General features: G+C 37.8%; 3 protein-coding genes and 1 pseudogene across 4 annotated transcripts; 1 reads left to right on the top strand and 3 right to left on the bottom strand.

Annotated features, from left to right (window-relative positions):
* The first annotated feature begins 50 nt into the window (after window positions 1–50).
* Window positions 51–6,649, top strand: LOC146165014 (transmembrane protein 43-like). Of its 2 annotated transcripts, XM_083383237.1 has the most exons (7): window positions 51–282; window positions 381–509; window positions 2,046–2,260; window positions 2,717–2,981; window positions 4,207–4,426; window positions 5,353–5,573; window positions 5,885–6,017. In XM_083383237.1, exons 1-6 carry the CDS (start codon window positions 145–147, stop codon window positions 5,550–5,552), a joined length of 1,167 nt encoding a protein of 388 aa, XP_083239363.1. In that variant the 5' UTR covers window positions 51–144; the 3' UTR covers window positions 5,553–5,573; window positions 5,885–6,017. The 2 variants fall into 2 exon arrangements, with proteins under 2 accessions (XP_083239363.1, XP_083239362.1); XM_083383236.1 differs by having other exon boundaries at window positions 5,353–6,649.
* An 887-nt stretch (window positions 6,650–7,536) lies between these two features.
* LOC146165012 (troponin C, body wall muscle-like) lies at window positions 7,537–16,745 on the bottom strand. Its single transcript, XM_083383238.1, has 6 exons — window positions 16,612–16,745; window positions 15,926–15,956; window positions 12,075–12,221; window positions 10,803–10,966; window positions 8,958–9,057; window positions 7,537–7,771 (listed from the first exon to the last, which is right to left on the bottom strand). The coding sequence occupies exons 1-6, from the start codon at window positions 16,612–16,614 to the stop codon at window positions 7,737–7,739; spliced, it is 480 nt and encodes a 159-aa protein (XP_083239364.1). The 5' UTR covers window positions 16,615–16,745; the 3' UTR covers window positions 7,537–7,736.
* Window positions 12,228–15,915, bottom strand: LOC146165013 (troponin C, body wall muscle pseudogene; annotated as a pseudogene).
* Window positions 16,746–17,977: 1,232 nt separating the features above from the next.
* Window positions 17,978–27,701, bottom strand: LOC146165011 (uncharacterized). Its single transcript, XM_083382471.1, has 3 exons — window positions 27,334–27,701; window positions 21,832–21,970; window positions 17,978–19,459 (listed from the first exon to the last, which is right to left on the bottom strand). The coding sequence occupies exons 1-3, from the start codon at window positions 27,649–27,651 to the stop codon at window positions 19,032–19,034; spliced, it is 885 nt and encodes a 294-aa protein (XP_083238597.1). The 5' UTR covers window positions 27,652–27,701; the 3' UTR covers window positions 17,978–19,031.
* Between the last annotated feature and the right edge of the window lie 200 nt (window positions 27,702–27,901).

Raw genomic sequence — 27,901 nt, 5'->3', positions numbered from 1 at the left:
TTCACCGAAAAATAATTTTCTAGCGTTACGCATGAGTGCAGATGTAAACATAAAAATAAATTTGACACCGAAACCAAGCTGATTAGTGATTGCCACAAGATAAACAATATTTTATCATAGTAAACGTCGTTCTCTTGCGAAAAAATGGTTAGTGACAGACATGTTGAAGTAACCTACAAACAAAAGCCGTCTTTTTTGGCAAGAATTGGCAAAAGTACGTCCGGCGTTGCTGTTGGTTTCTGTATGTTCTTGCTGTCTTTCGTTGTCCTGTACTACAATGAGGTTAGTGCTTAATATACGGTGGTTTTCTATATTTTTGTTGTTTGAAAACCCTAATTTATTTTGTTTTTGATAATACTACCCTTTTTCTATCTTTTCAGGGAAGCTCAGTTGATGTCAGCGAAATGCTCAATGAAGGCCAGTCCCTCGTAGTTCCACTTGATCCATCTCAAATACATAAGTACAACAACATGTTGGTTCACCATATTGGATTTCTTCAAACGGATGAGGTCAGGATTAGGGATGTATGATTCATTTCATTCCAATACCGATACCCTACTGTGAAAAGTATGGCAAGTGCACCCGCGAGTTTTTTCAACATTTTAAAAGTGCACCAGGAAAAAAAAAATACCTTTACCCAAAATATGTAAAATGCTTATGTTCCTTTATTTAAACGGTGGCTCTTAAGGCGAGAACAGGCGGCTGTCTAAGTCTCTTTACATGTTCCTTGTTACACAAGTGAACACGTAACACCGACTGCAAGGAGTACGCCGCTAAAATACCTGTCCTTAACTTCTTGAACTCTACACAGAGTCACTTCACTCAGTTAATATTGCTTGTTGAGTATATATTTAGAAATCTCAGTAAACACGAAATCATAACATAGTAATTCAAGCCGGTAGTTTAAAAGCCATTTAAAGTAGTATCCATCGCGGAATGTCAATAACACTCGGTTCAGATGCTGGTCACCCGAGGTGAACTTTTTGACCTGTGTTGTACTGGACTTTTTTGACCATGCACCCAAAAGATCTTGACGAGATCTGCCATACTTACCAGCAGGGCTGCGGAGTCGGTTAAAAACAACCCGAGTCCGACTCTGGCCAAAAAAATACACCCGAGTCTGACTTCTGCCAAATGTAAGATTTTGTCGAGTCCTGAGTCCAGCTCTGACTCTACAGCCTCTATTTTACCCATTTACGCAACTAAATTAAGGTGGATTTTCTGCAATCCCTTCATATTGATGTCATAATTAATCCACCCGCATTACATGGTTTAAAAATATTTCACATTTGCTATTACACTTTTACAACTTACATTTTGCCGCCTTAACACTTTTAAAATTTGATACTGCGCATGCGCACGTCGGACTCGGGACTCGGGTAGTTTTACGCGGTCTTACTCAAGTCCGAGTCTGACTCCGGCAAAACCAACCGACTCCGTCGAGTCCCGAGTCCGACTTCGGCTCCGCTGCCCTGCTTTCCAGATTGGTAGATGTACAATGGCAAAATGTTTTGTATTCCGATCCTATACCAAATATGCTCAAATAATTAAAATAAAGGAAATCAAAAGTAATAAAGGCATTTTTTGGGTGTATTTGGCAAAAAATGAGGAAACTAAGAAGAAACTTAGTTTTCCTCACTGTTAAACCATTTAAAAATAAATACCTTTTAGAGTCGAAGTTACCAGACTTCTTTGCATTGCAAATCATGGATAAAACTCCTATATTAATTATTTGGTATTGCATCGGCACCAATACCACCCTAGTATATTAGACGAGCACCGATACTGCCAGTTGTTTTCAGGTATTGGTTTAGTTCTCATATTCTTTTAGATACGACATTCCCTGTCAGGATGATAACCACTATGGTTATGTGAAAATTTAATTTTAAGGTTGTTCAAGAATATAACTCAACAGTAGGCTGTTTTAATATATTGCCGAACTGTATACATTTCTCCCTACATTTTTTTGGGTGGACATTCAATAAAACTTTTTTCTCTGATTTTTTCTAAGTTAATTGCTAATTTACTGTGATATTATACCACAGAAAATTACTGACTGGAACTACCATGTATCCTTTGGCTGTGTGAAGCTGAAACGACATGTTGAGGTTTATCAGTGGGTGGAGCATTCTGAGTTGAAAGAGGTTGATAAAGGCGATGAAATTCGCCAGGAAAGAACTTATGTCTATAACACAGAATGGTCACCAAAACTTGAAAAAAGTCGAGATTTTGCTGAAGAGCTTGGTCATGAAAATCCAAAGTTAGTAGATTTATTTACAGAGTAATTTACAACCAAAAATACCTTTGGAATTTCTTTCCTAACACACATATTAATTTAAACTAAATGGAGATAAAATATTTGTGAAACTTATTGCATTTTTAGGTTTTTGGATTTAACATATTTGACTAAATGGCACAGTGTTGGGCAGGGTCTTTTATTTTCTTAAGAACTATTTTTAATTTTGGTTTAAGTCACTACAGTTCTAAAGTAATTTGTGTCCTATGTGAAATTTACTATTTGGGGAAATAGAATGGCAAAATTACATTTTTGATTTGCTTGTAGGGTAAATAATCTAGTTTGGTAAAATTAATTGAGAAAAGGCATTGGTGTGCCTTGGAAAAGAAACTAACTTTAATAATTTCTTATGTTTTTAAAATAAATAAATATTTAATTTAATTCAATTATTAAAAAGTTTAAAAAGTGTTTTTTTATTAGGGACTTTGTACTTGAAAGTCAAGAATTCACAGCTAACAGTGTTCATGTCGACAAAGTTGCATTGTCATCAACACTGATTGCCAAAATAAACTGGTTCGAACCAGTTCTTCGGTTACCAAAGGCAGAAAAAAGTGGAATGCAACTTCACGACAAGTATTTCTTCCATGGTGACCCTGCCAATCCAAAAGTTGGCAACTTCAGAGTTTCCTATCAATGTGCAGGGGTGTCACTCCTAGAACATCAAGCTCAGAATCCACCTGATAAGGTTTCTCTTCTTTGTTTATTTTAAAAAAAGTAGCATACGTCGTGTCTGGGGTGATGGCTCTAGTATTCAAAGCAAAAAAATAAATAAATAAATAAAATAGCCAAAAAAATGAGGCTTAATCAAATGTTATCCTAAAATTTCTTAGGGCAGAGGCCTAGCCAGCCCAAGAGCTACATTTCTTACTTGGTTAACTGCAACTAGCCACATATTTAGCCAGAAATGAAAATTACCTGTTTCTCCCTCACTTACATTCACACCTTTCCTCAGCTAGATTAATACCAGAGGTACCCTAACAATATTTTATAGATTATGTTTAGGTGGCTTTTATTCACACATTTAAGCAAATTTTATTTCACATGAATAGGATATGATCAAGACAGGATTCCATAATTTTGTTTGAGGGGGTATGACGAAAGGCGACCCCTTATAAAATAAGTCTCATGCGCAAATATGCAACTGAAAACAAGCATGAATCAGCTATTTTCAAGGGTATGGCGACAAAAGACTTCGTCCCTTTAAAGTTAGCAAACTTTCACAAGATTCAGGCGTGTGTGCGAGACTCGTTCAAAATTCACAGCGATAAAACAACGTTCAAAATATAAAGCGATAAGACAACGCGCAATTTAGTGGTTATCTTTAAGCACCTGCCGGTGCTGGAAACAAAACGTCCGTTTTGATGTTCATCGTATCCGGCGTTCGGTGTATCTGCCAGGATTCGCGAAACAGACGGTCTCGCACATTTTTATCTCCTTTTTTCTTATTGTGATTTTACTTTGCGTCTTGTTGGCTTTGTGTGTCAGTCCCTGACGAAGGCTTGCTGGATAGTAAGCCGAAACGTTGGTAGAAAATAATATATATTGCCAGAGGCACCTGTTTTAAATATGTTGACAAGATATACCAAATGGGCTAAAACAAGTGTAAAGCTAATGAGTTTAGCGCAAAACTGTTTGCATTTAAGTGGTTAAAATGGGCACAAAATTCGGCTTCAAAATATTTAGGATAAACCAAATGTATCCCTATCTATTGGAAGGTTTTATCTAACATGTTTATACTGCCTTTATTGGTGGAAATGGTATTTTATACTCCATGCAGAGTGGAAATGTTATAAGTAAGTATCAGTCCTATGTTACAATTTTTAATTAAAATTTTAAATCAAACAAGAGCATTTAATTTACCTTAGTATTCTTACAGAGCCCGCTAAAATTTTGCAAAATCCTATTTACAGGTGAGCATCATTGCTATGCTACAAAACGACCAGTTTAAGCCGTTTCCAATCACAAGGAGTCGATCAATTGAGTTTCTCTACCGAGGTTCACTCAGCTCTGAACAGATTTTCGCCTCTCAAAGATCTGGCAACAATTTCACCACGTGGCTCTGTCGTTTGGCCGGCTTTGTCTGCATGTACATGGGCCTCAGCATTATGTCAAGGATCATAGTCACTCTGGGTAAGGGGAAATTGCTTTGGTATTGCGGTTGCTTGGATGAAATGAGATACACAGTTGCTAATCTATACTTCAGGTGTTTTTGGACTAGGGTCCATGGACCACTTGTTGGTACGTTTAGGGGTCGATAAAGGCCTAGTTAAAATGTTATTGAATGATTTAAGAAATGTCACAATTTAGAAAAAGACAATACATTTAGAAAAAAAAGATGGTTTACTTAAATATACTTGTTTTACGACGTCAAATTATGTGCCTTCTCTAAAAACTCAATGCCTTCCCTCTTTCCGCACAAAAAAAAGTTTAGGAACCACTGCTCTGCTTAAACTAATATGTACAGGATCAGTTACTTTAAAGTTCCCTTGCCAAATATAAACGTAACGTATCATTAGAACACTGTATTCCCCCTAAAAAAATTATTTTCCATCTATATACCAATTAAGACATAGCCTTATGGGAAACTAGTTTTGTGTTGTTATGAGTATGACGTTTTAATTCATATTTTATATATTTTTATGTTGTATTTTTTAGAAAGGGGAAGATGTTTTTTTTCCAAATTTGTGTGAAACTTTGGTGTATGGGAAGAATGTTGTTTTCTCGAATCTAAAGAGCTTAGTAACCGCAACCTGTTATCTTACAGTAAAAATTAGTTTACCAATTCTACTACTCTTTTAGGACTGGGTAACACGTTGTGTCTATTAAGACACAAACCCTCCTATTTTAAGCGTTCAAGCCAACCAAAGCCATTGCTTATTGCACATATCAAATAACGGAATTTCTAAATTCCACAGTCGATTTCTGGCCTAATAACGCAAGTATGTGTAAACAACTTGCGACCTCACCAAACCTTACATAAAAATTAGGCCTCTTAGCAATCCAGAGACGCTTCTCATGGTAAAAATCCAACAACAACCTTTCGTATGTTTTTTTAGTCGATTGGATCCCTATAGTGAGAAGCGTTGTCCCGGCAACCGTTGCCTTCTTCAATTTCACGCTTGCAGTCTGGCTCTCCCTGCTCACTATCGCCATCTGCTGGCTGAGGTTCCACCCCTGGTTCAGTTCAGCGGTGCTGGCAGCTTCTGTGGTACCTTGGATACTTTATAACCAGAGGGCCGCCTCATACGTTAGCTAGCTGCTGTTTCCTGTTTTCAGTGTAAGTATAAGGGATTTTTGACTTATTTTTGTAGTACTTCAAGCTTATACTCTGCGTTATTATTACTGCACACAATTTTTGAAAGAACTGGTGGATTTTTTAACGTACATATAAATATGCTTACATAAGAACCAATTTATGGGGATTTTTTATATTTTAAATCTCCTTAACACTTTTCTATTGGCCAGTCTGTTTTTGAACTCTCTCTTAAAAAATCGTTTTGAGGTCGACTGGTTGCGATTGGTCGTGGTTGGATTTGGGTATACCTTTCTGTAACTTTTATTTTCATATAAAATCATAAAACTCTCAAGATTTCTTATGCGGCGTTTCTACAATTTGGAGGAACCAGAGTACTGTGTGCTTTCTTCTTTTACTATGCACTTCTTTTTGACGATCACACAACACTTCAAAGTAAACTGCTACCAGAGGTGGCCGTAAAACACATCCTCGAACCCACTCGTATTGTTGCTTATTTTTAGTTAAGTGCAGCGTGCAAGCACGTTTAAATAAGTCAGCTACATATGAGTCTTATTATGGTTAAAACCTCGCAAGGCAGTTTGTGTTTCAGAATAACTTACGCCGTTTCAATAGCTTCTGTAAAGTGATTTTATTCGTTATAATTCAAGGCTAAACTTAAGAGATATAAACTACTTTTGGTGCTTACCTCTGCAATTTTACGGACATGAAACATGAAGCATTAGGCATAGCAAATGGACTAAGTCTCAAACTGTTGTCAAACGTAAATACCCGTTGTTGTATAGTCCTAATCTACAAACCTGAACGGTTCGCTAGGCATGTGGGTTTTGTAGCACAGGCAATGCTACTTCTAAACATTTATGAGGTATTTGCATTTTTTTTTACCTGTCAAAACTTAAAATTAGGCTGACACGGCTGCGTTTTAACGTGCCCGAAGCGTTCGCTTAAATTGATTTCCCAACCAAACTTAGTTCGCGAACCGCTGACGCACAACAGACCACCCGATTGCATTAGCACCTTCCAGATCTTTGACATGGAATGCTTGGCCAAAACCACGCCAGTGACGCCATTTGGCATGAAATATTGTCTTTGAAATTAAATTGCAATGCCAAAAAGCTGGTTTTGTCGTATTTAATCGTCCAATTTTGGTGTAGGGTTTAATCAAAAAGATATTTGGCGACCACAACGTATTTAATGTAGTCGTGCAACACAGGACTTTCCTAGGGAATGCTCACTGCAGTGCCCTGTGGCAGCCATACGTACCCTGTCTAATTGATCAATTCTTGCGCAATTAAGGATCGCCCATTTCGAAAGTTCGCAGTCGATATCTCTGGGGATTCAACCTTGTTAACTCTGCTGCACAAACTTCAAGTGCCGGCCGCCAATATCACTTAGACGCCTAACAGCCACTCTATATATTGCTATTGTTTTTGAAAATCGCATGAACAACTTAAGAATTGTGAGTTCGCGGACGTTTTTATCGGCGATTTACTCACTTTTGCAAAAAAATTCTAAGGTTTAAGAAATGTGTTTTACGTACTAGGCCTACTGCGGATACAAGCCGCTGATTTATTTAACCTGTTTTCGTTTATTGGGATGCTTAAAACAGCCATCCATAATTGAGAAAAAAGGTATAAATTATTCGTACTTTTTTTGAGTACGGAGGATTTCGATTCTAAGAAGTAAATGAGGCTTTTTCTTGGTCCGGCCATTCGAAGTCGCCAAATTCTTATATGGGCCGAAACATTAGAGTAAATAAGGGTATTATTGTATCGTACTTTTTTAACCTGGGTGTAGATTAGGATTTTAAGAAGTAAAAGGCGCTTTACGTGGTACCGCAATTTGAATTCGCCTAATTAATTACCATGTTTTTGTGCAGCTAAAACTTAAACAGCACAATATCAGTGTGCGAAAAAAAGCTTTCCCTATGTATTTTAACGTATTTTTTCAAACTGGCTGCGAAGTCCGATTCAAAAGAGAACTCGGGCGCTGTTTCGTGGCTATTTAAACTGGCCTTTTATTCGGGCAGGCGACGCGTTTCCAGTTTTTGGCGCTTCTACAATGACGAAAGAAACATTCGGGGCGACTTTGGACAAGAACAATGACTTGTTTGTTGTTGTGTTGTGATAAAATAACGGTGATTGTTCCTCGCGCTTTCTCCCGAACTTGCGTTCAAATTTGTCGGATCTAGGCGGGAACGAATTTCATCCAGTTCACCCATTCTGCAAGTTGAAAAATCATTTTAAGTTTCAAGTTAAATTATTTCAAAAATAAATGAAGTCCTGTACTCAATTTGACAGCCAAGTCATTATTGGAGTATGTAAACTAGAAGACTTCGGCGTAAAAATGAAACGTTGAACTATTTAATTTGGCAAACTCGGGCGATTTATGAGCGACAGCTCTTTTTAACTGAAGCTATTTGACTCCATGACTAAGTCCAAGTCAAGTCTTGGTCCAAAAGACTTGCACGGTTTATTGTATTGAACATGTTTTAGTTTTGCCAAGTAATTAGGTTCACCCACACTGCAAAACAAAAAAGGAAGTCCGAATGAATACAAATATTGTTTTTAGACGATTACTATTTTAGTTATGTTAAGCAATTGCCGAGACTACGCTATCATGCTCCCAAGCAATGGGCATTGTTTTTCTAGAAATCAACGTCACAGTGCTAAGTATGAAGGTCAGGCGACACTTTATAAAAATGTTAGAATATTTGTATATATTATATATTTCGCTGGCTATAGTTTTTAACATCAAAGTATCCGACCTGAATACTAGCATTGTTAGACTATGTTGCTGCCACTTTTCTGTTAAAATCGACATTTGTTTTGCAAGGGTCAAGGTGATTTTAAATATCACACATTCAATGTAACAATAATGCTCAACGTCATTATATTGTTTTTTTTAAAACAATGTTTAAATAATAGAGTTAGCTCCACCAGGCAACATATCAATAGATAGAAATCGCTCTTCTGGTGTAAACGAAGTATAAATTTTTAATTTACGCAAAAATTCTACTGTGCTAATGAAGTTTTATTCTGCTGTATTACGGTGGGTTAAACTTCAGGACAACGTTGATCTGTATCACCCTAAAGCAAAAAAAAAATGTTTTTTCAAATAATGGAATGCAAATTAGCCGATGATAACTGGTTAAGTGAAAATGTGTATATTTCTGTTTTTTTATTTACTGCATGGCATTTTGAAAAAAACCTTGCTCATTTAAACTAATTGGGTTATAGTTTTTGCAATGAAAAAAAAATTTAAAAAGGCTTATATTTTAAGGGTCATGGTTCAGAAATTTAATTCATTTACCGCATGACATTCTGTAAAAGAGGCGTTGCAGAATGTTAAGTACGTTGTTTAAAGTATACTGTGCAAAACGGCAACGGATGTTATGCGACTTTTTACCTTCATAATCGAGCTGTCCGTCTTGATTTTTGTCGCCATCTGACATCATCTCATCAACCTCCCACTTATCAATGCATTCACCGGTTCCTACCAATGCCGCCTGGTTGAAAAGATATACGTTGTTACAGTCGGCTAATAACATAACTAGGCCACATACAGTGTTGTATACAAGTCATTTGTGAAATAACTTAGGACCAAGTCAAGTCATTTGTAACAGAAGTTAAATCCAAGTCAAGTATTTTTTAATTAAACAAGTGAAGTCATAGTTAGAGCAATTCAAGTCCTTGTCACAAAAATTAATCGTTAAACTATTAAAATTTATAAATTCGTCGGAATATGAGCAATACTCTGGTAAAAAATAATCTAATACGCAACATAAAGCAAGCAAATATTTTTATGTGCAAAACTTAAGATAAATAACCAATTTTGCTAAATATAATAAATGAAAACACTTTATTTCAACCCAAGTTATTTGTTTAAAATACTCAAGTTGAGTGAAATCGTTTGTTCATACGTCAAAGTCAAGTCATTCACTTAAGTCATTACAACACTAGTTACTGTAGTTAGCTTAAACAACATCTCGGGCTATATTGAATTAAAACAGGCCAATCAAAAGAATATTTCGGTCGTATCGCTCGTGGTTGGATAGCGCTGTAAGGTAACGTAAGGTAGTCTAGCCATGAAATCTCTTCAGTCAGCGACAATTTGATTAAAATAATTCACCTGACGTAGTTTTAGCTTAATATGTCGTGAATCTGTCTGAACATATACAAGAATCGCACATCTCTTAAATCCGCAACCCAACAACACACCCCCCTCGTCAACAAAACTCCAAAACACCATGACGAAGATAGCTTACGACTCAAATTTGCCCGTTTATGAGTTAAATGTAAGTACATTTTTGTTTTTGAGTTGTAAATGTAAGCGAAACGGCGCTCGTTAAAATATTGATTGCCGGTATCCCGTACCGGTATTTTTTTACAAGACGATGACCAAAACTATAATTTTCGCCTGTTTAAGTCTCGTTCTGAGACAATTTTTTTAGTTTTAATCCGTAACGTCCCTTCTAATGATATTTTTGCCAATTTTAACTTGAATAAAATGATTTTCTAGTTGCCCAAATCATTGTCGACGACTCGTTGCATGTAATTATATTAAGATTTTAACACAAAATCCACCCATTAAGTTCCCTAAAGTTCCGTTTTATGGCGGGACATTATGACATCATCTCTAAAAACTTATGCATTTGGGTATGAAAAGGATTTTTCTTTCACCCGCGTTTTGACGGTCATTATATGTTTGCGTAAAAACGCTGTTTTGTAATATAAAATGCCATGAATAGGTATATCGAACATCCCGCAACGGCAGACCAAACCCTATCTATGTTGCGAGTTTAAAAAAAAAGCACAGACTTTTGAGCAAAAAAAATGTGTTAATAAACATTGACCTAAGTACAAGGCTAAGTGAAAAAAAAGTTTAAATTTTTTTTAAATTATTTTTTAAGTTTTTCACTCGTTTTGACAGCCTTTATATGTTTGCCTAAAATATCTGTTTCGGAATATAACACCATAAATACGCATATCGAACATGCCGAGACGGCGGATCAATCAGCGCTATCTTATGTCGCATATTTTTCCCAAAAAACTAAAATCCCAGCACTTTCATACGTTTGGACATAAAAATTATTCTACCCTAACCCCTCGTTTTGACGGTCATTTATATTTTTCCATTTATTGGTAGGCCTATATATTACGGCAAATGCGCATATCTCACATCCTGAAACGGCAGACCAACCAGTCCTATTCATGTCGCAAGTTTTCCAAAAACAAAAATCCCAACACCTACCTTAAGCTCTTCGATGTCGATGAAGCCGTCGTGGTTGAGATCGAACAGGCGGAAAGCCTCGGCCAGTTCCTTTTCGTCTCGCTCCGGGATCTTGGCCTCCTGGTCGGCCTGCATCTGTCTGTACATCATCAGGCAGAACTCCTCAAAGTCGATCGTTCCGCTGCCTTAACGCGACCGAAAACAGGTTAAACTGGCTTGACGTGGCTCGTGAATCTGTTGGGCTTTAGGTACACTGGTAAAATCTAGTTGGGATTTGATTTATGACAAAGATAGCGGCTTGATTCTGGCAAAGTCAAAACAGAATAGCTATAGCTGTTGATAAATTGTAACAACTACGTTTACCAAATTGTAAAGAAAACTTGGAATTTGATATTTTTAAATAGCCGAATTGACTGCATTTAGGTAAAATTGTAAAAAAAAACTGGATTAATACATTGTAAAAAAATAAACTGTCTAATCGTTAACAAATCTAAAGATCTCGGTATAAATTTAAATCCGACAAGATTCAGAATAAATTAAAAAGGAGATAAAATAGATTTGACGGAAACCTAAGCTTTTTTAAAGCAAAAATAGGTGAAATCGTGCACAATAGAAATGAGGCAACTACGTAGGGTGAATGCTAGATTAAAAAGACTAAAGTTCAAATAACAAAAAAAAATGAGCGCTAATAAACAATTGTAATTAGTCATGCATTTTAAACAAAATTAGTTCACAAAAGTGAAAAAATAACAGCAAGCCATGCAGATACTAATATCATACGAGTTGCGAAAAACAATTCCGGCAATACTTTACCGAGTACTCGCCGAGTAGAGACGCTGAACGTTAATGCTATATAGGTGGTGAATGGTGCTGTCGCAGTGAAGTGAAGTGATCACCAGCAGCATTTTTCAAAACATGCCAATTGTGACGTCACACAGTGAAATTACCCGCCGAGTAGAGACGCTTAACTCGCTAAGTCCTACTCGTTGGTCGCTATACGAAGTTAATAGTACGTGAGTGTTGAATGGTGCATTCTCAGTGAAGTTAAGTGACAAGCAGCAGCAGCGGCATTTTTCAAAATATGCCAATTGTGACGTCACACGGTTGAGTTACACGCCGAATAAAGGCGCTTAACTCGCTGCTCATTCAATTCCAACCCGTTGGTCGCTATACGAAGTTAATGAAATGTAGGTGGTGAATGGTGCATTCGCAGTGAAGTTAAGTGACATGGAGCAGCAACAGCATTTTTCAAAATATGCCGATTGTGACGTCACACAGTGGAATGTGCGCTACCGTCGACGTCGACCTCCTCAATCATCTCTGTCAAGTCGCTCTCAGTGGGCGTTTGACCCAGCATTCGCATCACCTTTCCCAGCTCCTTGGACGAGATGGTGCCGTCCTCAGAGTCGGTCACGAAAATGTCGAAGGCCGCCTTGAATTCTGGGCGCGGAAAGCAATTTTAAACGACTCGCATTTTCATATACCCAGGGCCGGATTGACCATTAGGCAAAGTAAACAAGGAAAGGAGGCACCACAGAAATTTTCATAGCCGAATTTTCAATAGTGCTTCAGTAATTAATGAAGTGATTGGAGTTTGTCAGACGACTTAGACCTCAACAGTGGCCCGGTTGTAATATATTTTTGCGTATATTTATTTTTCAGGTATCATCTTAAACCTCTCTATATTTTCGATGTATAATTATAATATATTACGTGGTTTATTTTGTTTTTACTTTTAATGACGCATATAGGGCACCACTGTATTAAGTTCTTAGGGCCATTAAAACGCCTCGGTAAAAAAAATGTGAAACTGAACTGAAGTTTAAATACAATCAAAGTGTGTTTTTTTTTAATTAAACTACCTAAAAAATTGTTTCATTTTGGAAATTGAAATTATTTACTTCATTATAACTGCAGGTTTTTCGCAGGCGAAAGGGAAAAATAAATAACCTGGACACCAGTATTGCCACCTTATAAGTTTGTTATGTCCTGCCATATTAGTGCGCAATAGTTTTTCTGAGTGCAAAAATGTGTGAAAGTGTGCGCAGTTCTGACATGATTGTTTAATTTATTTGTGAACGAATACTTTTTGAGTCTTCAAACTTTTTGTTTGATTAAGACGCACCTATATAATTAGTAGGCTATGTACAGCGTTGAAATGAGTGTAAGAACACAACCGTAACTATTCCAAGGTAACTTAGTTTTTCAGGCAAAATTTGTCTGTTAATTTTCGGCCTCCTATAGAATTACCAATAAAACTTTGATTTGATTTTCAACATCACCGTAGCCCGTCCAATATACCAAAAGTTGTCGATGCAAATCGGATGTCTATACGCAGCATTTCGTTCATAGCGAAACTGACTGTCGCCTAATGTCTGCTGTCAGTTGATGTGATCGCGCAACAGCTGTTCCACCGCAAACGTCTTGTCTTGCTACTGGTAGTTGTCAGTCGCTGTAAGTAGCACGGTGACACTTCGCATGTGTTGGCTTGCGAGAGATTCATTCTGTTCTGACTGTATATATTGACGTTGTAGAAACTCGACACTCTACGACTGTGGTAGTTACGCTAATAGAACAATATATTTTGGTGAATTAAAATGTTCTTTTAGTAGTCGCTAAACCTAACAAAATTAATGTCACCAATATCGCCAATTCCGCAAAATCGAATGTTTTGTTGCCCGACTCCACAAAATAGCAAAGACGTTTCTCCAAGAAACAAGATCAAGATGTAGCCTATAGGCCACAACCCAAGTCGATAGGATCCTGGATAAAATTCCCATTTGCCCTTCAGTTGCTTAAATATTTCATGTTTATATCTTGGCCTTTGTTTCGTGCAACCAGCCTGAAAAGCTGAAGGCTAAAAGGACGAAGAAGGGACTTGTAACTTGTCAAAGTCTCCCGTTCACAAATAGGCTGTATGACTCCACTATTGTCGTTTAGTGGATTTGCTGCTAACAACACTCACAAGAAGTGAGGGGATATTCTAACAAACGAATACTGTAATTTCGTCCAACTGTAATTACCACGCAATGTAAAGCTTCTTCATCGGACTAAAACGTTCTTATCTGTATCCTCTTAACCATGCAACCTACCAGAAAGTTATCAGTCATGCAACAAAAAGTTAATAAGTCAAACAAAATTACAAGTTTCCAAACTGGCTATAAACATCATTCCAAAATCCTTCAATTCCTACAGCATCCACATCATTGACAACACAAAGTTCAAATCAACTCCAAATTCGGCAGTTATCCTTTTCTCCAGCTCTCATTGTTTCTCACCATCCATGTCAACCTCATCCACCATCTCCTTGAGCTCCTGGTCGGAGGGATTCTGCCCGAGGATCCGCATCACTTTGCTCAGCTCTTTGGTGGTGATGGTTCCGTCGTCGGAGTCAGCCGTGAAAACTTCGAAGGCCGCCTTAAACTCTGCCGCGCGCGCATTTGGCATATACATAATGTTATATTGTTAAGAACACGATTCAGTGGAATAGGTAGTGGGTAAAGACGGCCGTGTTGTAATGGCTTAATTCAATGACTTGACTTAAGTACGCTTAGGTCACTCTGTTCAAATGACTTGACTTGACTGAGAAGTCTTTTTGGAAAATGACTTTTTGGCAAAATGACTTGACTTGACTTAAGTCTTTTAGACAAATTATATGGGTTGAAATTAAGTGTCAGCAAAATACTCTAGCAAAGCTAGCAATTCAGGTCAGACACAATAAACAGATCTTAAAGATATATATATATTTCGCCAATCCAAGGCATCGTCAGTATATCAAGGGATCAGGAATTAAGGTCGACATTTATCTTGCAAGGGTCAAGGTGATTTCCATTATTCACATATTCAGTGCAACATATCATTCACCCAAAATTAAGTGTTCTCATTAAGATTTGTTTTGTAAAATAAGGTTATTTATCCCAAGTTTTGCACGTGAAACAATTTTTTCTCCCTCTATTGCCTTTTTAGCATTTTTTAGAGCATTGCTCATAATCGGACGAGTTTACCCAAAATTTGTATCAGGGACTTCTTGGAATTGACTTGCTTTAATTATGACTTGACCGGGACTTGACTTGTTATTTATTCAAAAAGGCAAAAGCAGGACTAATGCACAATATTCCGAAAAACGACTAAATCGGAATACGACCTAAACCCGTCAGATTAAAGCCTTAGGCCAAGAAACAAAGTCTTTGTATAATAATCCCTGACTCAAATCCTAAGCCTAGCAAGTAACCCCAAACAGGGGTAAACAGACCAGAGCCAAAACAGCCGTACCAAAGACGCAGTTTAAACTGAGGCACCCTAACGTCGAAACCAAAGCGACCAATACCAGACCGGTGGCCTCCGATCGTCCCATATCCCCACCCTGAAGGTTTGGGTGTTATTGCGATATATTTAGGACTTATTTGGACGGGTTTCGACAAGATAAACTGTGGAAGCTTACTCGCATAACCTTAACACTCATAAACAGAAAGCCAATATCTACTGTGTCCCTGTGTTAAATCGTTTTCACAGATTTCGTTTGGCCCTTGTATACCTCCCAACGCTCCTAATTAGGGCATGTTCGCTACGAACTTTAGTGTGACGTTGTTCTTCGATGGTCGTTTGTGCAAGCTGGCTCAGAATTATTCGGGTTTCGTTAAACATGTACTTTCACTTCAATTATGTTTACTGTTAAGGCTATTGGCACTTAAAGATCGCCTAGAAGTATTGCTATAGTTTCGAGATTATTCCTGTTATCCTTCGTCAGCTTTATAAGCAGATAAAACAAAAACAAAAATAAACGCACCTAACACTATTCAAACACCTTCAACACAGCTAACGTTTTGTGTAAATTGAGTTGAGACTAGAAACTAGCGAACTTTATGTTGTTATGAATATGTCCGAAGTGAAAAAAATCTCCCCTATAAAGATTATATGCACAGGGATTGCGTAAAATAAAACAAATATTGTAACGATATTGCTAGATTGCTAGCTAAACCAAATATAGATACCACCTTTTTAAAGTTCCTTTTACAAGCGGTATCATAGCGTAGGCCTATTTATATTTGTAATTCGCGCTGCGTGTCACTCGTTTGTATTCATTAGTTCAACCTATGGCTATTATAGAGAATTTTGATGTTAAACAAATAAATCATTTTTCTTACCACATTTCTGTTCTTCTGATAATACAACCTCCTGCGTTTTTAAAAATATATGTTTAAATGTGATTTTGAATGGTAAAACAAATATTACTAAATGTTTATTAGAGTTTGCCAAACGCATTTTCTGTTATGGTAATTCGGTAGCGCCACATCGTCACCATTAACGTCGTTTTTTCTACAGAATTAAAAAAAAAGGTCCACAAGAAACGTATAGGTCTGAATAGAAATCGCTTTCAGACTTGCTATCGTTGCCTAATACATGATACTAACTAATTTCCAAATAAAATTTATATAATATTTTCAAAAACGAAATTTACCGAAATTGTCATAAAAAAAATTGCGAATTAGATGTAATTTTAGAATTTACAAAACATTTTTTTAAATATTTTCAAAAAAACTATTTTTCTGTGCGCTTATTTTCTCTACGTTATTTTACACGTTGAGCGAATATTTTTAATCAAAATCGCCCATAGTTGTGCTCCCGTGAAGAACAATAACCAAACAATAAAAATATATAGTTTTTGAAAACGCTCAATAAAAAAATCCGTTTTTCTGAGCGCTTATTTCTTCCACTTTATTGTTCACCTACAAGCAATTTTTGGGGGTAAATTCGCTCATAATTACTCTCCCGTAAAGAACAATAACCCCACTACATTGACTCATAATAGCATTACCATTAACGTACTCACCATTTTGCCTGGGTCACTTTAGTAGAGAGAGCGCGAGAGAGATAGAACAACAGCGGTAACACAGCACAGACTGACGAGCAGCGAAATGAAAATAGCTCTAGACTCCTTGCGCAGATCTATGCAGCCGGTCCCACAGGGCTGCGTCACCCAGAAGCGACAACTGTTCAGATTAGAAAGAAGAAGGCCCAATGTGCCAATGACGTAAGCGATAGGAATACGCGTCACCGTTCTTGCTGGACTGACTGTATATGCGACACGTATAGAGGCGGTATAGGGACGTGCTGTCATGTATATGGCCTTGTTTTTTGCCCACTCTTAAGCTATTGACTTGTACGACTGCGAATGTATGTATTTTAACAGCTTAGATCGGCTTCACACTTTACCTTTTCATCACGTTATGGATTACATTTGGTTGTACTGTTCTCATCACTTAATCCCAGTCTTTTACTACATCTTGCATGAACACATTGACCAACTTAAACGTGGCTGTTCTGATCATTGGTGAAATATACGCGGGTGTTGTTTTATGGATGGTAAACTAAGAAACATCGATTAAATGGTGAAAATTTAAATGCTTTGACCCACATGTTTGTGAAAACTCCCGTGTTATGTCTTGTTTATAAAACGTTGTTTACAAGAAATATTTATTATGAGTGGCGCTATCTGAACGCTTTCGTAAAATGCATTCTAGATTTTGGCAGAGGTGATGTGCAAGTGTTATGGCTTGGTGAGCCTATAGTTTTTCGTTTCATTATTTTTTTATGCAGCGTGATTAAAGGCTTTCATTTCAGTGTTTACAATTGATTTGCGCTTGGCTTATACATCTTGCGTTTTAAGCGCGAATAAATAGTTTTTTTTACGGTTTGAATAATTGGCTTAACATCTAGTATTTTGTTCACCTCTGATTAACAGGCTAATAATCACGGTACAACAAATAGGCTACTCTTAACCTTTAAATAAGTAATTATACAATTAATCTACACTTGCTAATGCTGTCAAATAATTTATTATCCTAAAAAATCAACAGGAAAGATAAGCCCCGGCTAATATAATACACCAGTCATCTAATTTTAAAGTTGTTGCGCGGACCCCGTGAAAATTTCGCACCCATGCCGAGCACCACGGACCCCAGTTTGAGAACCACTGATCCACCCGGTCGGAAATGCCTTTCTTAAAGTTTTTTCATGTATTTCCATTCGCTACTTTTTAAACTGCTTAGTTTCGAGTGATGTCTCTCATAAAACAACTCCTTAAAGTTTAGGAAAGGTTTTGTTGACAAACGATAAAGAAACTGTAAACGTCGTAAAATACTCGCGATAAAAACAAAGAAAAAGTTTGCAAAAACAAAAACACGATTCAGGCGGGCACGTTAAAAACCTATAGAAATTCAAAATTGTATTGCAACACCTCAATTTTAGTCGCTGAAGTAATACAGAAATAGCTTTGCAAATGTTATGATTGCAATATAGGCAAGCATTAAAAAATCGAAATTTGGGGTATGATTGTATTGTAAATAATACCAAATTTATTTTGCAACCGTCCACCTATTACATAAAGGTGTAAATGCAAAATATTAAACATACTTTCAGTAAATACACTAAAAAAAGTAAAAATTTGGAAAAATGCTGATCATAACTTTATCGTTTCCCCTTGCCCCTGTTATTCTTTTTTTCTTACTCAAACATATAGCACAGATAAAATATTCTTTCACTTGACATCGACATAACACGAGACACCTTGGTGTTTGATAACTTGAAACCTGTGACGCGCATTGGTCAGGACCAGCCCGACGCAAAACACGCACGTTCACAAGTCTGTCCAATGCAGGGGTTCTTAAACTTTTTTTAACGCCGAACCTTGAAATAAATTTGGTTCGCGTAAACTAGGGTTGGCATGGAATTTTAGGGATGACATTTTAGAGATGAAATCGTAAAACAAGTACACTTAAAAGACATGCTGTTCTCGGTCCAACAAATGTGAAACCGAAATAATTTCTATAGTTACCTTTAGGATGAAAGCGCTCAAGCGTTTTTGGCGATTAAACTGTTTTCTTTAAAAAAAATATTATTCATGCACTAGGATTTATTTAAGCCTTTAATGACCCCCTAAAACTTGTCCACGAACTCACAGGGGGTCCATGGACCCCAGTTTAAGAATTTATGGTCTAACGCCACAGGTACATCTGCCCGCCGTTCCAATTGCCCAACCCATCACATTGTTTCCAGTATGTCAAAAGGCTTTAACGCCGATCGTTCTCTGTATTGGACACACGAACAAAACAAGAACAACAACCGGTAAACTGCACCTAAAAGGTTAAAACGCCGGTTATCAGGGTAATAGGTTTGGCGAAATTAGTTTGTTTCTTTGGTATGGACAGTGGTGTTAATTGACGGTCGTTTTCGCCAGTCCGCGACCGCAAGTTATACAGTTGGCGGCGTTTGCGGCTGATTCGAGTTACTGACTGTAGAACTCTCCCGTTCGCGAGTCCGAATCGTTTCCCTTGCCACGATTTGCGAAACCGTTCGCAGCGCGTTATCGAACAGCCTCGTCAGCGACACCACGCGGAAAAGGTTTCTCCCTCTCCCATTGTCGCTACGCGGCGCCACGGAGTCAGTCGTTCGCTCAACCGCGCTTGAATATTCGGGCGGCGATGAATCTTGGACCGATTGCACCGAGTCCGTGCCCTGTGTTACGTCACCGTTCGTGATGACGACACACGAGTAGACGGGAGGGGGTACGTCACTGCTGGTGTCGTCATTCGTGACATCATTGCTCCAGTACACGGCGATCGCGTCGTCTTCGGTTTTCGGATCGGCGACGGCGATGTTGGAAAATGTTCCGGCGCAACCTTTAAAGCAATTATAGATACTTATTTTAAATCGAGGCTTAGTGATTAAAAAATTAGACAATTTTAGGCTATTAACTGAAATCAGGACATGCAGCAAGGTAAACGACCTAAACCGACATCTGTTTGTTATTTTTGGTCGAAATTACACTTTTTCATCAATTTTGGTATTATTATAAATTAGATGAGGAAGTAGGATGTTTGTACTTTACTTTATTTAAAATAGGCACTTTATTTTTTATTTAAAATAGGCACTTTATTTAAAACAGGCTAATATAGTTATTCTTTAAACCCTTGTAGAGTTACCAAATCGCCTCAAACGAAGCACATTCACCAAAAATAAAACGTTTTTTTTTTAGAAAAACGAGTAGGCCCTACCTTAAAAATTTCGGGGTTTAGCATCTATATCATAGACATAGAGCCTAAAATATTAAACTTTTATAGTCTATTGGCAGTATATATGACGCCTAATGAGTGGTGGAAAAAAACGTTAGGTCGGTATTTTACATGAGAAAATAATTTTTGTAAATGGCAGGAGAATTCCGGCCGCATACTGACACATTATCACAACCATTCCACCGGGGAAACTCCATTTTCTATTTAACTTGTCACGTCACCTAATTCGGCCTGACGTCTCGCTTAACGACAAACAGACTTTCTTCAACCACTAGTCGATGACGTAACACAAGCGATTGCTCGAAGATAAAAGACGGATTTTGGGGATAGGTTAATATAGAACAAGGCGTGGTGTTCTTGGTCTAATCTTAGCCAAACCCAAATCTGCCATCGACGCATTTTTAGTCAAGTAAAGGCAGCAGTAACAATATACCTATTTTGTGGATATTTTTGCTTGTTTTTTAGAAATAGATATTTATTTGATAACGATTTTCAAAGCCACAAGACGTTTCGATACGATCTTTGTATCATCTTCAGTTATTGTTACTTGTGGAATACAAGTAAAAGTTAAAGACGTTAACTTAAGATGATACAAGGTCATATCAAAACGTCTTTATCAAAATGATTTCGATCTACCCGACCTTTTTGGCTTTGAAATTCATTTATCAATCTTCATTACAGATCCATGCATAAGCTTCCCTACATGTTTAGTGTTTATAAAGCTAGTTTCCACGGAGCAGCGAAGGTAAAAATTTTGTACAGAGTCGGTAAATTTATTTTTCAAACTTGCCGGATTGAAAAAGAGCCCAGGATCATTTTAAATCAATTGCAAATCCTACGGTTGGTCAGTCGGCGAATTATTTTTTTCGGAGCATTAGATAGCAGATTAAATTACGACGCATTCTCGCTGGACGACCTTATACGGCCGGACCTGGCATTTGTATTTCTACGTAAAGCAATAATGGACATGTAATTTTAACGAAAAGCGAGAACCTAATGACCGTTGTTCACAATATGTGACGTCAAACTTAATCGTTTCGGTAGACCAGCGGCGAAATTGGCAGACGTTTAATTTGTAGAGGTCATTGGACACGTTTTTTATTGTTATTGTGGCCTTAATAAATGGCAAGAGTAAAACTACTAATTTTTCAGGACAAAATTATGCAGCAGCCCAAAGTTGGCATGACCGTTAAAAGTACGAGTAAATAATTTTCACTTTTAAACAGCTGGTTAAACATATACTTTAGACTTTCTTGTCTCAGTCAAAATCAGTCACTATAGGTTCTAGTTTATAAAAGAAAAATATATTTCGCCAATCACGGCATCATCAGTCTCTAAAAACCGAATACAATAAACTAGAACCTATAGTGACTGATTTTGACTGAGACAAAAAAAGTATATTGCACTGGTTAAACATATGTTTAATGCCATTCCGTCTTTACTACCCCGAAACGCACTATATAAAAATCGATACCCGACGCCAAGTAATGGTATCGGTACTCGTCCGATACTAGGGTGGTATCGGTGCCGATCCAATACTAAATCTATATAGAATTTTCAGCATTGATTTGCGATTCAACGCATGTATTTCTACCTTCAAAGGTATTTTTTTTAAATATACAAGATTAACAACTGAACATAATAAACTTTCTTAAGCTATTGCAAATGTTAATTTAAAAACCTGGAAAAATTACCTTTAAAAACTAGCATTTAATTTATTTCGCTTATATGAGCATAGTAATGACGTCATTTGGTATCGGATTATATCGCGGTAATTTTTGTCCAAAATATCTTTTGTGGGCATCGGAATGAAATGTCAATTATCGGGCATCCCTAGTTAAAATAAAATATTAATTTGGCATCGGATCTGCAACATTGCCATCTTATAGTATCGGACGAGTACTGATGCTATCACTAGGCAGTCGGCATTGGATCATATCCAAAACCATAGAACATCTCTAAACAGCCCGTGATCTCACCTCTCTCAACTGCAACTTCAAGTTGCCTGGGCGCTGTTGAACCTGAAAAGTCGATATCGGCGTAGCTGGGCGGTTGGTCGTCGTACCGCCTCCCTATAGGAAGGTGCGTCTGTCTGCCACCTGTGGAAGACCTTCCTCTCTGAAAAAAACACAATTTTCAGTTAGCGTGCAAAAAAATTGTTTATGGTGAAATGTTTGGTTGGCTTAGAAAAATCTAAAAGTATAAGGTACTGTATTTGTTTACAAAAAAAGATTGCTTAGTCTTAAAAAATCCGGTTCCGTATAAAAAGTTGTTCATTCTCGTTTTTGACGCAATACCAAGAAATTTTTGTTCGTAAATAATTTTTGTTTTTAAACGAAGGTCTCAGAACCAAAAGTTGTGATTCGTTTACGAACCGTTTTCTGCATTTGCGAATCTTTGACTCATGGACAAATTTCTGATCATTTAAGCTGTGAAATTAATGGTAAAATAATTTGTGAAGATTAGCCGTATAGCTAAAATGTGTTGTTGTTTATAAAATGCTTTTTTTTTCGGGCCATGTCCCTTCTTCCAGGCCACCTAGGCATGCCACGAATGTATTTAAATCAAGATTTCAGTTTAAGGTATTTGTGTTCTACATCGAAAGATAACCTCAAGTTTCATTAGGTTATTTGTTTTAGACGCCTCGTCATGACGCAACTTTCTGACGTCATCTCTGAAAATATCTAAGCGTTCCGTTGAGACAAATATTTTGCTTTTACACCTGGTACATTTACAAATTAATAGTTCGAACTAGATGCAGAAAAAACGGTTCCTTGTCTTACGCTGGCGTTTTGTTAACGTAGGATTGGTGACCTAAATGGAGTCCTTCTCACAGGAAACGGCCCTTAAGGACAGGTAAGTTTGTTTGTAAGCTTCACAAAGCTGCTATTCCGTGTTTGGTTAACCTCATTCCGCCTCGTGACCGTCTCTCAGCAGCCCATCGGGTCAGCTATACACGAAGAAGCTTAGTTGGGTTATGTTTGGTTGTTTTAAGAGTGTAGGCAAAAAAAACACTTACCTAGATTTTAGAAAATCACAATAAATAAGTTTTGTGTGCGTTTAACCGATCTGCAAAAGTGTCTCACCCATCAATGGTCTTCCGTAAAAAAAATAATTTACAGCTTTAGGGGTAACTGTGGAAACACGAGGGATAATTTTTGAAACAGAAATAAAACATGTTTATTCATTTATTAACTTCAGGTCATAAAATACAAGCTTTTAAAACCAATAATTAAAATCCATAAAAAGTTATTTTTAACCTTAACTAAAAAGTGCAAGGAGCCACTGTTCTACACAAAACATTTAAGCTCGTCTGCTTTGTGTAAAGTCAGGGATGTCCAACAAGCGGCACGCGTGCCAAATGTGACACGCTACCAAATAAAAAATGGCACGCAAGTCCCCCAAAAAACACTAACATTTTTATTTAGCCAATTGTCAAAAAAAATACAATTTGTTATTCAGTCAATTGTCAAAAAATACTGAATTTGTTTTACAGCCAATTGCCATTGTTTGTTCACAATACAAAACAATCCTAGCAATTACGACATCGAACAATTACACATCTGATAATAATATACCATTGTACTGTGGTGAAGGGCTGGAGGCTAGCATTAACACAATTATATAGCTTGGTGTGGAGTTACAATAGTTAGCTCACCGACGAACACTTAGATGCAGTAATGCGCATTTCTACTACACACTTTGGCACGGCAAGAAGTTATAAGATTAAAATTGGCACGCCGGCATGTTTGAGTTGGACACCCCTGTGGTAAGTGATTTATTTTTGAAAGTGATATCCAGTTCGAATTGCAGTGTAATTTTGTCGCTGCAATGAAATGAATCGCATCAATCTTTGACTTATAAATGTCTGACTCAAATTTGAAGGCGACTGTGTGCAAAAATTGTATCGCCCCAAGCGCATTTCTTGCACCTTTTCTGTTGACAATTTTGTCTTGCATTAACGAAATGTTGAGTTTGTTAGAATCAAACAAACGGGTTATGTATGTTAATGTGCGATCTGATTTTTTGAGAGTATTTTTAAACGCTGTTCTTTTACTTTTGCAAATGTTTGAAACGCTGTTTGACGTTTGTAGATATTGTTTGTTTTCCGAAACTGTTTTTTTAGCATGCTAAACCTGTTTTTTGGGCCGTAGTTGGAATTTTCGATGTCCGCATGCTATAGATATCAGATATTTGTGTCGTTTAATTTTAAAACAGTCTGGGCATAGAGTTTGTCTGTCACCAGTATTCCACGGTTTTAGTTTGCTGTCACGACTCCTCTAGATTTCTGTTTAGTTTGATATTTATCTTATTTTTCAACAGGAGAGGGGAGCTAACAAGTATTACATCGTTACAAACCCACACAAAATGAGTTAAGAAACACACTGAACTAGAAGCGAGACAAAGCCTCCCGCCAGCAGCAGAGTCGTAAATTACTCGCCAATCGCCAGGCTAAAACGCATTGTTGCAGCTCTGCAGCTCTGCGTGATACGTTTTAAACGGGTCAGACCAGAGGAGTTGGCATTAAGCTTCAGTGTGCCCTTTCTAGCCTTTTTAAACCACAGTACCGTCGAGGTTTTAGACTCAAAGTCGACTTGGCTGCTTAAAATACAATGCTTTTCTACGTTGACTTTAAGGGTACGGGTTACACACTACAGGCGATTTTGTATAACTATAAAGCAACAGTTTACTCTCACATATAGCCTTATTAAACCACTCTTCTGTTCGGCTTTTAAGCTCCTGATCAAATAGGGCCCTTAAAAACAATCATTTTTTTTACTGTTTTTTTATAGAGCTCACCTTAACGAATATCTGGAGACCTATTGGTTTTGGGCTAAACGTGGTTGAAAAGAATATGAAACACAACATACACCCTGTTCAGCAGTATAAACTGCAGTTAAAAAAGAGTAAAAAAATACGTGTATTTATATCAATGTAAGCCTTATGTTTGTGGAGATGTCCATGTAAACTTTACACTGAAGGAAAGAATCGCATTGGGAACAAAGCAAAGCCATGGGCTCTGTGCACAGCGGTCAACTAAAGCAGCCATTATTATAACGATACTTTTCGGGGAAAGTTCTACATCACAGAGGAGGTGACCTTCGGCGACCCAAATCCGATTATTCAATTCCACGCATTGCTATTTATCCAACGCCAGTCGGACTTCGTAAAGGTTTCTTATTTCTTAGCTTGGCTGGATTCAAGCGGATTTGCTTTTCGCTTTTTGGCGTCACAATCGATTCGATTATGTCGTCACGCGGTTATCGCATCGTTTAAATTTAAACCAGCAGCGTATGTAGGGAGTCTATATTCAAGCAAATATATACACTGCCGAACGCTCTTATTCGAAGCGAAAGCTACAGTGTAAATAAAGAAGAATGTCCTCGTCCCAAGAAAACATATTTCCTGGCTTGTCGTTGGCTAATACTCTGTGTGCGCAACAGAAACACATTAAAATCCGCCGTTTCTCAGCAATTTTCCTTGTACCTAAGAAAGCAGCGGTTTAAATTTTAATTATATTGGGGTGTGGTCTATCTAGGGTTATCATAATCTGAAAGTAATCCTTATTCGGACATGATTACAAGGCGAAATTGGCCCAGAATTTAACGTGCACAGACAGGACACATTGCTATCGGATTATGCCCTACTGTATTTTAATAGTTTAAATATTAAACATAGGTAGAGATTTCGATACGTTTTATAGAATTCCTACAACACCACATAACTTTTGGGGAAGAGTTGGGTAAGCCGTTGTCCCCGGCAAACCGTTAGGTTCGCTTGGTATTGGGGAAAGTAAATCTGTTTTATTTCTTACTTTATGTCTTACATTCGTAATTCCGTCACCCCCAACCACAAATAGTTTTTACAATAATGAGGATTTGTAATTGCAAAGGATGAAAACTATTAGCGCCAAACGTTTCGGCAAAATTTGGTCTTCAACCCATTGATTCCTAACGTATGGTTCGCGACAAAAGTGGGGTCGCTTGTCAAGATACAAAAGAGCCCTTACACTTGGCAGACAAAATTGATAGCAAATAACTAATATTAAGAAAATTGTAAGAGTTACACTTGGCATATAGCATTATTATCTCACATATGCAATTTGTTCAATCAAAAATCGCTTTAGTTGATAAAATTGGACACGTGTTTAGTACATTTTAGAGTTGTTTTATACGAGTAATAAGCGAAGACAGACTATAGGTTTACCCAATAACACAACGCCCAGCAGCTAATGCTGTACTGCTGCCTTCCGTAAAGTTTAAAGTCATATGCGTCGTCCGAGGTTTTTCTCCGAAACGGCAAGTTATGCAAAATAAGTGAGATTGATAAGCCACTGCTGCAGCCTGTGCCCAGCAGGCCAAGCGGTTCGGGCCGTAATGATAACACGCGTGTTTACACTAGCCTTGCAAAAGCTCGTCAAACGAGCCAGCTACAGCCACTGTACATTGTTAACGGCATAAACGTTATCGTTATGACATCACAGAGCAGTGGGCGTGCAGCCTACGCTAAGGCCCGTCTTTATCAGTCGTTGATAGCGACACGAATATTTTGAGAGTTCTTACTAGATAGCAGCATTGGTTAGGCGCCAATTCGAAGCAAAATCACTGCTAAACACTGCAGCATTCATCCAACTCGTGAGATGGAAGCCAGGTTGCTTGGTTGTCGCGCCAAAGCTGAATTTGCACGCCGGTTTTTTGAAAAAAAATGCAATAATGTTTTTGGCTTTTTAACTGTCACAAAGGTCGAGTTTGTAAACTGAATTTACCAAAAAAGTGTCTTGCCATAATGCGATACCCTACTGTTTGCATGCAAATTAACCTGTTGCGCTGCCGCAGATTGCATTGTGACACAATATAAATGCCCTAAGGATCAAGCGGCATTGTTCTAACTATTTATTCCCCCGGAAAACCGATGAAACAACCTCGTTTAGCAACATTATTGTGAAAGCAGCTTGACTCCCAAAACTAAATTTAGGACCTATATTAGGAAGTGTCCTAATCAACCTAAAACGAACAAAATCTCGTTTTGCGAAGTAGAATAAGGAAAGCAATAAAATGTAGGACATCGTAGGGCTAAAGTCCCTCTTCTTAGCAACGTTGTAAGACTAACATGACTCTAGAAAGGGTTTTCAACCTTCATCATCCTTAAACGTTACATTTAAAGTCCTTCCAATACCTTATTGTTAAGATAATACAAAACCTTAGCTAGAGCGCACTTATTTAGTCTAAGTCAGTGTTTCCCAATCGATGGGTCGCGTCCCAAAATTGGGTGGCCCTTTGATTTGGTTGGGTCTCCTTTCGCCTCCTATAGTAGTCCACACGGTTAGATTTATTGAAATTTGGTTCTAATTTTAAAAGTTTTTCCAATTTAACCAATATATGCAAATATTTACTGTTATACTACCATAGGTAATTGGGGTCTCCCCGAAAAAGGCTCGTACCGAGCGTTTAAATTAACTTCAAACGAAGAAAACTCCTTACCCGTCTCTCCCAGCCCGGCTGCCTCTGCCTGCGTCTCTTTCTGCAAACCACGTACATCTTGCAGCAGCACAACAGCAGTGTGGTCACAATGGCGATCATGAGCACCATGAAAACTCCTGCCGTGATATTGAAGTCCATGAAGCCGCTTTTACCGCCGGCGTCCGGGTTCCCGGGCGTTGTGAAAGCGCCAAAGTCCAAATCGGTGCCGTTTTTGTCGGCCGATGCCTGCAAACTGCTGCCGCTGTAGTCGGGACGAATTCCCTCTTCGCTGTTGCCGTTTTTTCGTTGCTCCTGGTCTGTCATGTCGTTACGCATCATTGCGCACGCGATCGGGCATGTCACACTGTGGCGGCTTGACGTAAAATCACCCTAGCGCTGTTTGGGGGGAAATATAAACGTGTGAATGTCACGTGGTAATAGCAGTGCTGTGAACCAGTGTTTTGAGTTTTCTTCACCCCTAGCATCTATCTCCAGATTTCGTTCACCCTTGTCTCATGATATGATAAAAGTATCTCGTCTATATATAACAGCACAAAATGACTTGGGTTGTTTCGATTTTTGTTAAGAT

The sequence above is a fragment of the Ascidiella aspersa genome, chromosome 2 (genome assembly GCF_963924565.1).
Source record: "Ascidiella aspersa chromosome 2, kaAscAspe10.2, whole genome shotgun sequence".
Lineage (NCBI taxonomy): Eukaryota > Metazoa > Chordata > Ascidiacea > Phlebobranchia > Ascidiidae > Ascidiella > Ascidiella aspersa.
Note: the sequence above shows the minus strand (reverse complement) of the source record. Positions and strands in the feature narration are given on the sequence as shown.